Source organism: Rhinopithecus roxellana, chromosome 13 (assembly GCF_007565055.1).
Source record: "Rhinopithecus roxellana isolate Shanxi Qingling chromosome 13, ASM756505v1, whole genome shotgun sequence".
NCBI classification, from domain to species: Eukaryota; Metazoa; Chordata; class Mammalia; order Primates; family Cercopithecidae; genus Rhinopithecus; species Rhinopithecus roxellana.
This window is the reverse complement of record NC_044561.1, coordinates 8,875,773-8,887,102: the sequence shown is the minus strand read 5'-3', so window position 1 is coordinate 8,887,102 and position 11,330 is coordinate 8,875,773. Positions and strand designations below refer to the sequence as shown.

The window sequence follows — 11,330 nt, the reverse complement described above, 5'->3', positions numbered from 1 at the left end:
CAGTGTCCTCACTGTCCCATGTCCTCATTGTCCCCACAGCGTCCTCACGGCGTCCACAGCATCCTCACCGCCCCCACAGCGTCCTCACTGTCCACAGCGTCCCCACTGTCCCCACAGCATGCTGTATCCACAGCGTCCTCACCGCCCTCACAGGGTCCTCACTGTCCCCACAGCATCCTCACTGTCCCCACAGCATCCCCACAGCGTCCTCACTGTCCCCACAGCGTCCTTACTCTCCACAGCATCCCCATTGTCCCCACAGCATACTGTGTCCACAGCGTCCTCACCGCCCCCACAGCGTCCTCACCGCCCCCACAGGGTCCTCACTGTCCCCACAGCATCCTCGCTGGCCCCCAAGTTATCACTTAGCATCTCTCTCATGCCTTCCCATGTAGCCTTTTGGGAGTGTGACTGGAAGGGGAGTGTTCACCCACTGACTCCTGTCTGCCCCTGAGATTAGGGTGGGCATGTGAGGAAGTGTTTGTGTCCCCTTGAACCGCCTCCTGGGGACTTTTCCTGGGTTTGGCGAGGGGAATTTCCAGGTCAGTCGTGCAGAGGCCAGAAGGGTTTATTCAGCACCAGAGTTTGGAGGGGAGACGCAGGCAGGGTCTGGACAGCATTGTGCCCCATGGTCCTCCCAAGCCTGGAGGTGTGGGTTCGCCTCCCTCGGGGCAGGGTGGGCAGGAGTTCTGTCCCACGTGGTCTGGGCCTGCAGGTGGGGTGGGTATGAGAGATTGGACAGCGGAGGAGGCGGAGACCGGTCCAGGTTGGCGCGAGGGCCCCTCGGGTAGCGTCCGGTCGAGTTTGCAGGTCCGCGTTGCCCAGCGCCAGTTCTCTCCTCAGGACGCGCCGGTTCTCTCCTCAGGACTCGTCGGTTCCGTCTCGGTCGGCCACCAGTGGGTCGGTCAGCGACAGCCGGAGTGCGTCGCGGGCGCGAGCGCGGGCGCGGGCGCGCAGCCTCCGCAGGCGGCACAGCAGCAGCACCAGCAGCAACGCGTGCAGCAGCCCAAGGCCCAGCAACGCAAGCTGCGCCGCCAGCGCCCCCCAGCAGAGCGGGCCGGGAGCACAAGCGGCGCGCAGCTCGTCCTCGGCTAGGTAGGGCAGCAGGCGGCCGCGCAGCGCTGGGGGCGCCACGCAACGCAGGTCGCGGTAGGGCGCACGCTCGGGGCGGCCGGCCAGCCAGGCGCGCAGCGGCACAAGGCGGCAGTCGCAGCGCCAGGGGTTGGCGCCCAGGTGTGCGGTGCGCAGCGCGGGCAGCGCGTCCAGCAGCCCCGACGGCAGCGCCGTCAGGTTGTTGCCGGTCAGCACCAGCTCGGTTGTGTCGACAGGAAAGGAGGTCGGCAGCGAGGCCCAAGTCAGCCCGCGGCGCCCGCAGTCCACGAGTGTCCCCGCGCAGCTACAGGGCGCCGGGCAACCTGCGGCCGGGCGGCTCGGCGGCGCCAGCATCAGGAGCAGTAAGCTCAGCGCCCCGCGCGGCCCTGCAAGGGAAGCGCCGCAGTGAGCCGGGCGGTCGGCGGGGCACCTGGGCGACGTCTCTGAGTACCCAGAGCGCCGGCCCGGCTCCATCCAGCCCCTGATGCCCAGCGTCCCTGTGGCCCACCAGCCTCTCCACCCTGACCATCCCGCACGCCGGCTGGAAGTCCCCTCTAAGTCTGACCCAAGTCTCTCCCAGCTGCAGCCAAAGGACCAGAGCGCCTCTCAACCCGGGTCGGCCTAGGGAGCAGCCGGGGACCCGACCGGACTCCAGACTCACCGGAGCCCATGGCTAGAAGACGGCGGCCCAGCTTACTCTGGAGCGGGACGCCTAGGCGGGAGAGCCGAGCGATAAGGCGCTCCCGCCCCCGCCACGCCCGCACGGACCACAGTGCTGCGGCCTGGCCAGAAATAGCCCAGAGGCCGCGCGGACTCGTGCTGCAGCGGCAGATACCACACTATCGCCGGAGGCCGCAGGCCGCCGGGGCTTCCGCTCCCACCCGCTTTCAGGGGCACACGGAGCACTCGGACACCCGCTGCGACGTTCACCAACATTGTTCTCCTGTCACCAGGACAGGACGCGGCATTCACAACGGAACAAAACGGAGCATCGTGTGGCGGGAAGGGATCATGCGGGTGGTAAGATCAGGAGGCCGAGGCTCGGGATCCCGGCACACCACAGCTGTGCTGGGGAGAAGAGGCCTCGAGCAAGGGCAGGGGACGGCACCGAGAGTTGCCAGGAGGTGGCTCACCGCCCAGTGCCCCGGGGGTCCTCCAGGTCAGGCCGGGCTGTGGAGAAGGGGTGTGGATGGTCACGGCCCGCCCTCCTTGCAGCCTCTCACCTCCTTAAGTCTGGAGAGCTCCCATGTGATTCAGCCCAACCCTGCCCGCTGGGCTTCTGGGGCTAAGGGAAGACCCGGCCAGCCTCGACAGAAAATGGGGTCTCAGCACTTGCTGGGTGACCCGCGGGAGCAGGCAAAGGAGGGCTCCCAAGTCCGTTCTGCAGCATTGGGGCAGAGAACAGACCCAGAACCCTGGAAATCCTCTTCTGCCTAGGTTTGCCTGCCTGCTAGAGCAGGGCCTGCAGTTTGGGTGGTGTGACCGTCTGGGGGCGGGGGAAGGGCAAGAGAGGCGGATCTTTGAAGTCCCGCCCAACTTCGCTCCTGATCCCCCAAGGCCAGAGAGGGCCAGCTGGGCGGGGGCTACGGTCCAGGCCCCTCGGAAGCAGATACCAATGACCTGGGAGGGGGTGGTGCTGAGAATAAATTAGGGTCAGCTGGGGGCTGTGGCCCCGCGTCTCCGGGTCGGGAACAGTCCGGTCTGGGGTCCAGGGGTGGGAGGGCATCCCGGAGACAGACGGTGTGTCCGCGACCAGCGTCACTGGTCCTGCATCTGCTGCTTCATCCTCTGCAGCATCTCCTGCATGCGCCTCAGCTGCGGGCGGGGGGGCGGGGACAACCGGGCCGGTGAGCAGCACCGTTGGAGCGCATCCCTGCCGCCCGCCTCCGCCACCCCCACCGCCCCACACACTTCCTCATCCTTCATCCTGATAAGCTTCTCAGTCTCGGCGTCCGGGGTGGGCAGCGGCAGGATCGGGATGGGGCTCTCCATGCGACTGTCCTGGGTCAGTTTGCTGCGGGGGGGAGGGATGGACAGGGCGGCGCCACCCGGAGGCTCAGCGTGGGCTGGCGATGCCTGGCCCATCCCCGCTACTGCTGAGGCCCTGCCCTCCGGAGCCCTCACAGCCCTGGACTGGTTCTAGGGAAACCAGACTCTGGGAGGGGGGGCGATTTGGGGGATCGTGCAAGGTTCAAGCCTGGGTGGGCTGCCAGGACCGGCCCTCAGTTATGGAGACGTGGGCAGGGCCGGAGGGGTGAGGTCTGGCTCGAGGAGGGGGAGCGCACCTGGTCATCTGCTGGATGCAGTGTGCGCGGTAGTTCTCGTAGTGCACGTCGCACGTCACGTCCTTGAGGTCGTGCATGTGCGTGCGGATGAGCATGTTGCGCAGCTTCACGAAGTCGCAGTGCGCCTGGTTCTCCACTGCGGGGTGGGAGTGGGTGGTGGGCTGGCGCCAGCCTAGGACAGCCTTCCCCCACCAGACCTGGTACCCCAAGACTCCACTCACCCTCCACGATCCCCCAGGGGTACAGGCGGCCCCGGACACGCTGCCCCTTGGCCTCCACCACCGTGTTGCTGCCTATAACAGCGAAGGGAGCGCTCTCCTGGGGGAAGGAGGGAGAAGGGCTCACACCCGGTCAGCATAATTGCAGGGTTACTGACGGGAAACGGGCATGTAATTCCCAGGGCATCCCTCCAGCATCACCATCAACGACCTCTCCTCAAAGAGATCCTGGTGTTGCCCCTTTCTGGTCTTTCTGCCACTGGCTGGAGACAGAGCCCATGCGGCTCACATGCCAGGGCCTTTCCAGGCATGCTCCACCCTCATCTCCTCCCTCATCAAGAACCACACCCTCAAGCTGCCCCTTCCCTCCCCAGGGCTAAGCCTATGTCTCCCCGTGCTGATGCCCCTGCCCTGGTGGCCACCTTCCCCTGGCATGGTCTCCATCATCACCACTCGAGTTGCTGGGGCACCTGAAGCCACCAACCCTGGAGCTCAGAAATCTGGGAACCAGGGTGTGCCACTGGGCCAGCCCCTTCCTCTGGTAACCCATGGAAAGAGGGTTGGGGTTGGGGGCCTGGCCCACTGTTGCACTTCTGAATCTGGGCAAGTGCTCCATACCTGCCAAGCACCATGTGGGGCCCACATGACCCACCCCAGCCAAGCAAAGACATGGTGACCTTTGCCTTCTAGTTCTGGATGAAGGGGGTACAGGTCCTCTACTCCTAGAACAAATGACTCTTGCACCCAACTGGGCTGACCTTGCCCTCCTCCAGCAGGCCCAGTGTGAAGGAGACCAGGCCCTCTGGTTCTGCCCCTTGCCACCTCCATCGCCCTGCCCCAGCAGTCTGCATGTTCACCTTCAGTTCCCGGTCCTGCTGCTTGAAGTCCTCATCCTCATCCGAATCACACTCAGGGAACTGGTATACATGGATCCCAAACTTGTCAATCTCCTCCCGGATCTGTGGTGGGGCAAGGGCCGTCAGATTTGAGGCCGGTCAAGTCCCCCGTGTACCCTCAGCCCCAGGGCCCTGGCCAGGCCCCTGTGCTGCGGCAAGCTCACCCGCTCCTTCAGTTTCCGGATCTCACTGGGGACAAGACAGTCAGCTTTGGCGATGAGAGGCACGATGTTAACCTTCTCATGCAACGCCTTCATGAAACCCACATCCACTGGCCGCAGCCTGCCGAGAGCAGCCAAGTGTGGGCATAGGCACAGCCAGGGGCCATATTGTAAGGGGGTGTACTCCTGAGTCTGGCCCCAGGACAGCCACGCACCCGTGCCCGAAGGGGGAGATGAAGTACAGGCAGCAGTGCACTCGGTTGTCTTGGATGTTCTTTCGGTTGAGGCCGCTCTCGTCGCGGAAGTACTGCTCAAACTGCTGGTCCACATAGTCGGTGATGGGCTTCCAGCTGTGGGCAGGAGGGAGGTGAGGCCAGGCCTGGAGTGCTGTGGCCGCCTAGGCAGGGCCTTTCTCAGTAGGCCTCGCTCACCACTCGGTGTTGTTGACGGCATCCCCGAATCCCGGTGTGTCCACGATGGTGAGCTTCAGCTTGACTCCCTTCTCCTCAATGTCCACTGTGTGCTTTAGAATCTCTACCGTCTGGCTGATGCGCTCTACGGGAAAGGGGCCACTGGAGGGGCCTCTCCAACCCTCAGCCCCTCACCCTTGGCAACCAGGACCCTTGTCCTCATCCATCTTAGTGCCTTGGCCCTACCCCCCGGGGGACCCACACCGCAAGAACAGAACAGTGGGAGCTGGACCTGGAAGGGAGTCCTTAGAGAGGTCCCATGGAAGGGGCTGGGGATCAGTGTCAGGGCCTCCTGGGGGCCACTCACCCTCAGCACTGAGCAGCTTCCGGTCCTTGTATAAGTCTGTCAGGAAGAGGCTGTGGACCAGTGTGGACTTCCCGAGGCCTGACTCACCTGCACACAGGTACAGAGAAGCAGCTGGGTTAGGTCTGGGGCTCCAAGGACAGAGCGTGGCTGGCCAGGGACCCCAGCCACTCCCCTGAGGAGCCCAGCCCACTCACCAGCCACCATGAGCGTGAAGTCAAAGCCTTTCTTCACTGACTTGCGGTGCACCTGGTTGGGCAGTGTGGCGAAGCCCACGTACTGCTTGTCAATGTCCTGGGGGCAGGGGGGGATAGGTTAGGGACAAAAGGTTTCTCTGGAAGCCCAACACCCTGTCTCTTACCAAATGCAGGATGAGGAGACAGCAGAGGGTACGGTTCCCAGGGTGGGGCATTTCACTGGCAAAAATGAGGGGAGGGCCCATGGGCAAAAGCCTGGAGATTAGAAGGCAGGCCAGGGGGTAGCAGAAGAGGACACCCCTGGCCCCAACCTCAGGGAGGGCTCTGTAGGGACCGAGGCTGTGTTTGTCCCTTGGGGAGATGTCAGGCTGCAGCAGGCACAGGCGGTGTCCTCCCTCCTCGGGCAGAGGGCAACAGGATTGGGACCCCTGGGACACACTTAAGGCCCTCCATAATCCGGAGAAGCTCGGGGCCTCGACGACACTCACCCCTCTGGAGAGTGCCAGGGGCGGGAGGCCCCACCTGGCCTGGATCCAGCCGCGGGGGCGGCGGCAGCGGCGGCGGCGGAGCAGCGCCTATTTATAGACGGCGGCGCCGAGCCTACCCCGCCCGCGCGCCCAGGCGCCCAGCCCCCGCAGACCCTTGAGGCCCCTGGAGGGGTCCCATGGTCGCATTCTCCGCCCCGTTTTGGGGACGCAGGAAGTGAGGCCTGGACAGGGCACATCGCCCACCATGGGGCGGCGGACCCCCGAGGCCGCTGCGGAGGGCAGGGCTGAGCCTAGGCGCTGGCGGGCAGTGGCGCGCGGGGATAGGGACCCCTGCCGAGTCTCGGGGCCCGCGGGGTCACAGACCCACGTTCCGCCCTCTCCACACACGCACCTTGAGCCGCCTCTGGGCCTGGGTCCGCGGCGACAGCAGCTGTTCCACCAGGCGGTCCTGGGGCGCTGCCAGAGAGTCCATCGCGGCGACCCCCGCGGGCCGGCGGGCGCGCTCGGACCCCCGGCCCGGTCAGGCCACCAGAGCCCGGCGACGGCGAGGGACCTCTGTCTTAGGCTGCGTTCTCCCCCCCGTTTTGCGGACGCGGGAAGTGAGGCCTGAACAGGGCACGTCGCCCACCCGGGGGATCGTCGACCCCCGAGGCCGCCCGAGCCATCCCCCTGACTGGGCAGACTGGCCCCGAGTTGTGGCGGCGTCGCAGCCCGGGCAGGCCCCGCTCCCGCACCCGAGCCAGAGGCGGGGCGTCGCAGGCGCCCGCGGAGCGCGCGGCGGGGGGCGGCAGAGACGGCCCCGCCCGCCGTCGCCGGGAAACGGTCGCCTGGAAATTGGGCCGCGGGCGGAGCCACCCGAAAGCGGCTGCGGAGGGCAGGGCTGAGCCGAGGCGCTGAGGGGCCGTGACTCGCGTGGACCGGGAGCCCCGCCGCGCCCCCGGGGCCTCAGTCCGGGCTGAAGGGGACAGCAGAAGGGGACTATCGGATTCTGCACGCGGGCTGGGGCGGGCCTGGAGTCGGTAGCGGCCGCGCGTTCCGACCCCAAGAGGTGCTGTGCGGCTTCCTCCCGCCAGAGGGCGCCAGAGGCCGCTCCCGGGACCCACGCGCAACCGCGCGGGAACCCGCCCCGTTCAGGGCCGGCAGTCTTCTCGCAGACTTGCCCGAAAACCTCCCGGCTGCGTCACGGCGCCCACAGACACGCCGCGCCCTGCACCCCTCCCCAGCCCTGCTTGGGGCTGACCTCCCCTGTGCGTGCGTGCGTGTGTGTGCGCTTGTGTTTGTGTGTGCGCGTCCGTGCGGGTGTGTGTAATGCTTGTGTGTGTGTAATGCCTGTGTGTGTGCCCGTGCATGTGCGTGTGTACATGCGTGTGCGCGCGTGTGTGTACGCGCGTGTGAGTGCGTGTGGGTGGGTGTGTGCATGTGTGTTTGGTGGACTCTTTCCCGGTGCGGCGCCCCAAGACATTCGGGGGACCGGAGGAGGGCAGAGCCCACCTTTTGTGAAGTCCAGCCCCGCCCGCCCCCTAAAAGGCTTAGGGTGGACAGAAGGGAAGGGAAGGGAAGGGTGCAGGTTGCCAGAGTACTGGAGGTCCCTGCAAAACTTGGAAGCCCCCGCCAGCCTGCTGAATAAACACCAGTCACCCATGAGCTGCCTTGCAGCCCCCAGGTGGCCCTGCCCTCAGAGACAGGGGTAGGGGTGGGATGAGACCCATCTCCCCTGTGCTTCCGTGGACACTCCCTTGCCCTCTGAACTACTTCATCAGCTCTGACCCACAGGATTGGAGGGACTGGGAGCTCCTGCCAGCCGGGCCTCCCTCCCATGTGGCTACTCCAGGGACTGCGGGGGTCTCCTGAGCTCCGCTCTGTGGGCCACCCACCTCTATGACCCCAGTAGAATCCCAACAGGCAAGCCCAGCAGAGCAGGACATGGGGCCTGGAAAAGTTCCAGGGTAGGACTGTACAGGCCCAGTCTCTGCACATTAGAACATTAGAAGTTGGAGGCCCCAGCCCCACCCCATCCGCCACCAGCCCTCCCTTAGGCTATCCTGGCTGAGGGACCTTCTCCACTGCCTGTCCAGGCCCTGGTCCTGTTGTGGGGCCTGGAAGCCGCTGGCACCTGGGGAGGAGGGGCAGGCCCACAGCTGGGAACAGGAGAGCCTTTCATCCCAGGGAAAGGGGGTGGCTCCAGGCCCCCCAGCTCTACCAGTGCATCCCTCAGTCCTTGCTGCCAGAAAGCCTCCTCACTGGCCCCAGCCTTCCATGGCCCTGACCTGCAGGAAGCCTCTAGGCTGAGTCCCACCCAGTTTCTAACTGAGGGTCCACACCTCGAAGCCCAGCACCCACCCAGACAGGCTGGCATCTTGGGCCCAGGGCATCTCCAGGAAGACAGACAGCCCTGGGCCTAGGCCTCAGGCTAGGAGGTGTCTAACAGTGTGTGGCTCTCAGATTGCCTGCCTCAGTTTCCCCATTGGTAAGGCACAGGCTCTGGGGAGGCCCAGGTCAGGAGGGCAAGAATCTCACTCTCAGCATTCAACCCACCTGCCCTGCCACCCACTGGGCCCAGTCAGGGCCTGTGGATTCCCTGGGGGAGCCTCAAGGAAGGGGCCCTACCTACCTACCACCCCCTTTCTCTTGTCCTCAAGTGACAAAAGATACTCCCAGGGCTTCCTGAGCCATATGACACAGCTGCGCCCACCTCCTCCCAATGCTTCAGCCTCTCAGGCACTTCCACTCTTAGAATCACCGGAGTCAGCTCTGGGAGCAGCAGCCAGGGCCAAGAGACCACCGGTGCTGCCTGCGAGGAGGCGGGGGCACAGAGGGTAGTGACGGTGCTCCCCCAATGCCTCTACAGCCCCCTTTCAAAGAACAAAAAGAATGCTTGGACAGGCTGAGGCCCAACGACTGTGGCAGCAGGGAAGCTGCCATGTGCTTCCAGTTCCCCCAGACCCACTGGTCGCCCCAGACACCTGACCTGGCTCCTGCTCTGGGGCTCCCTCCCTTGGCCGTACAGTGCCTTCTTCCTCTGGGCTTGGAGGCCTGGGATGGGGTGAGGTGGACTCCCAGTTGACCTCAAAGGATGGGCACATCAGCAGGAGGGGATCCCCACCTTGCAGTAAAGGGCAAGAGAGCCTGGCCGCACCGAACAGCAGTGGCTGGAGCCCAGGGTCTCAGAGTGCCCTTGGGTCAAGCTGGGGACACCTGCAGGCCCAGGAGAAGCCTCGGGGGCCTGGTCTCCCGGGTCTCCCAGCCTCAGCTCCTTCCATCTCCCTCAAACAATAGCCTGACGCATGTGTTCCTGCATCTCAGGCTTTGTCTGACCTGCTGCGACGGGGAGGCAGCTCCCAGCCTGGCTCCCCAAGGAGCCCCTCCCAGAGAGCCTCACCCACCTCTGGGCGCGGTGTGTCCCTTCCAGGAGAATGGCACTGGTCAACCAATGATTCCCCCAGCTCCCAGCCCCCCTGCCCAGCCCTCCTGCCCTGCCTGCTGCACCCTGGGCCAGGACTCTGGAGTCCCACTCAGCATCCATGGCTCCTGAGAAACTCCATCCCTGATGGGGGCTGCCAATGCCAACCTGGTACCAGAATTGGGCTCTTCTTTTCTTCTCCAAAGATGGCTGAGCTCAAGCCAGAGAGGCCACCAGCAGGGTTCCACCAGCCCCCCCGAGCCCCCCTGGTTGTCAGCCCCCACCCCACTCCAGGGGTCTCACAGCATTGTTTAACCCTGAGCTCGGCTGGATTTCACCTAGTGCCTAGGCCAGCCTCCTGTCCAGCCCTGCTTTCCTGGAGGGCGGGGCCCAGGCCAACCCTTTTGAGAAGCCACAAGCCTATTTGTACCCACGGGGTCCCAGGATCCATCTGGGCACCAAGAATGACTCAGACCAGACCTTGGGGGTTCCCAATCTGGGGAAGAGGCCCTGCTGCAGACCCGAACATTCGAATTTGTGTGTGGGGAGGGAGGGAGCATGAAGGTGCAGGGGAGGTGTGGGGTGACTACAGGCCCTCTGCTGTGGGGCTGTTCAGGGACTGTGCTGGCTGATGGAGCCTGAGTCCCCTCCCCCAGCATGGCCTTCCATGACCATGGCCTCACCCAGGACCCCCAGCTCATGGCCTACAGGCCAGGTCAGCAGGAGATGCTGGCGTTGGCCCTCTGGGAGGGGGACACTCTGCCCATCCCCCCATCCTGGGGAGGGGTGCACGGTGGTCAGGGGACCAGGGCCCCTACTCCTCCCCTTTGCAGCCCCAGGCGCAGCGGCACTGCCCGGCTGAAAATCGGTGATCACGACAGGGCTGGGTGAGGGCCGGCGGGGGCGGGGTCGCGCCTGGGCGCCCGCGGCGCTAGTGTCACAATGGGTGACAGCCGGCCGGGTATCCCGGCAGGGGAGCAATGGCGCGCACGTACCTGCTTGTCCTCTGCGGGGTCGGGGTCGGGGTCGAGTCCGGGTCCGGGTCCATTCGGGGCGGGTCCGGGCCGGCGGGCGGGGGAGAGACGTAGATACACGGTGAGAGGCGCGCGGGCGGCTGGGACAAAGGCGCGCGCGGGCACGCGGGCAGGCGCCGGGCTCACCTGGGGTCGCCAGCTTGCTCTTGTACCGCAGGCCTGTGCTCATGGTGGCCGCCGGCGGGGGACGTGCGGGGCGGGCGCGCGGGCGGGGCGCGGCGACAAGCGGCGGAGGCCGAGGCCGGGCTGCGGGGTGAGCGGCCCCTCCGCGCCGCCGCTGCCGCCCGCCCCGCCCGCGCGCCCGGCAGCCAATCGGCGCCCGCCGCGCCCACGCGCGACCCGGCGCGTCCCGGGGAGGGCGGGGACCCAGGCCCCCCACCATGGACCCGCGCCCGCGGCCTCGGGGCGACGCCCTCGCCTCCCACAGCCCCTGCCGCGCCCGGGGTCTCCCGACCAGACCCACGCCGCCCCCGCCCTGCAAGGCTGTTACCGTCGGCCTCCTCCCTGCAACCTCCCCGGTGCCCCAGCCCAGGCCCGGCCCGCGCTCCCTCCGCCCTCGCTGGGACCCGGGCCACGCTGGTCCTCCCCCCGGACCATCCGTCCGGTGGCCCTTCTCTAAAGCCTGCCCTGGCTTTCCGGGCCAGACCCTGCACGCTCCGCCCCACCCCGCCGAGGTCGCGGTGGACTTGGGAGGCGGTAGCCTGGGCGGGGATGGTCCCGGTGCGGCTGGCCAGTGCCCAGCCTTTCCCCTGCTGACCGCTCGGTGCTGCGCGGACCTACTCTGC

General features: G+C 66.3%; 2 protein-coding genes across 6 annotated transcripts; both read right to left on the bottom strand.

Annotated features, from left to right (window-relative positions):
* Positions 1–550: 550 nt before the first annotated feature.
* Positions 551–2,786, bottom strand: GP1BB (glycoprotein Ib platelet subunit beta). 3 transcript variants are annotated; one of them, XM_030914977.1, is made up of 2 exons: positions 1,658–2,786; positions 551–1,478 (listed from the first exon to the last, which is right to left on the bottom strand). In XM_030914977.1, exons 1-2 carry the CDS (start codon positions 1,761–1,763, stop codon positions 862–864), a joined length of 723 nt encoding a protein of 240 aa, XP_030770837.1. In that variant the 5' UTR covers positions 1,764–2,786; the 3' UTR covers positions 551–861. The 3 variants fall into 3 exon arrangements, with proteins under 3 accessions (XP_030770837.1, XP_010354676.1, XP_030770838.1); XM_010356374.2 differs by having other exon boundaries at positions 1,754–2,786; XM_030914978.1 differs by having other exon boundaries at positions 2,316–2,786.
* SEPTIN5 (septin 5) lies at positions 2,014–11,093 on the bottom strand. Of its 3 annotated transcripts, XM_010356371.2 has the most exons (12): positions 10,672–11,093; positions 10,507–10,517; positions 5,624–5,720; positions 5,430–5,516; positions 5,084–5,207; positions 4,868–5,002; positions 4,656–4,773; positions 4,453–4,554; positions 3,599–3,695; positions 3,378–3,513; positions 3,004–3,106; positions 2,014–2,907 (listed from the first exon to the last, which is right to left on the bottom strand). In XM_010356371.2, exons 1-12 carry the CDS (start codon positions 10,925–10,927, stop codon positions 2,851–2,853), a joined length of 1,323 nt encoding a protein of 440 aa, XP_010354673.2. In that variant the 5' UTR covers positions 10,928–11,093; the 3' UTR covers positions 2,014–2,850. The 3 variants fall into 3 exon arrangements, with proteins under 3 accessions (XP_010354673.2, XP_010354672.1, XP_010354674.1); XM_010356370.2 differs by lacking the exons at positions 10,507–10,517; positions 10,672–11,093 and adding an exon at positions 6,503–6,885; XM_010356372.2 differs by lacking the exons at positions 2,014–2,907; positions 10,507–10,517; positions 10,672–11,093 and adding an exon at positions 6,503–6,885 and having other exon boundaries at positions 3,032–3,106; positions 3,378–3,502.
* Between the last annotated feature and the right edge of the window lie 237 nt (positions 11,094–11,330).

What these genes read in the sequence shown, in the direction of transcription:
- GP1BB (XM_030914977.1), bottom strand. Translation starts at nt 1,763, where the DNA reads ATGGGCTCCGGTGAGTCTGGAGTCCGGTCGGGTCCCCGGCTGCTCCCT. An exon ending in TGCAGCTGGGAGAGACTTGG is followed by an intron (nt 1,479 to 1,657) that starts GTCAGACTTAGA and finishes CTTCCCTTGCAG; the next exon opens with GGCCGCGCGGGGCGCTGAGC.
- SEPTIN5 (XM_010356371.2), bottom strand. Translation starts at nt 10,927, where the DNA reads ATGGTGGGGGGCCTGGGTCCCCGCCCTCCCCGGGACGCGCCGGGTCGC. An exon ending in ATCTCCCCCTTCGGGCACGG is followed by an intron (nt 4,774 to 4,867) that starts GTGCGTGGCTGT and finishes TGCTCTCGGCAG; the next exon opens with GCTGCGGCCAGTGGATGTGG. An exon ending in TCCGGAAACTGAAGGAGCGG is followed by an intron (nt 4,555 to 4,655) that starts GTGAGCTTGCCG and finishes GCCCCACCACAG; the next exon opens with ATCCGGGAGGAGATTGACAA.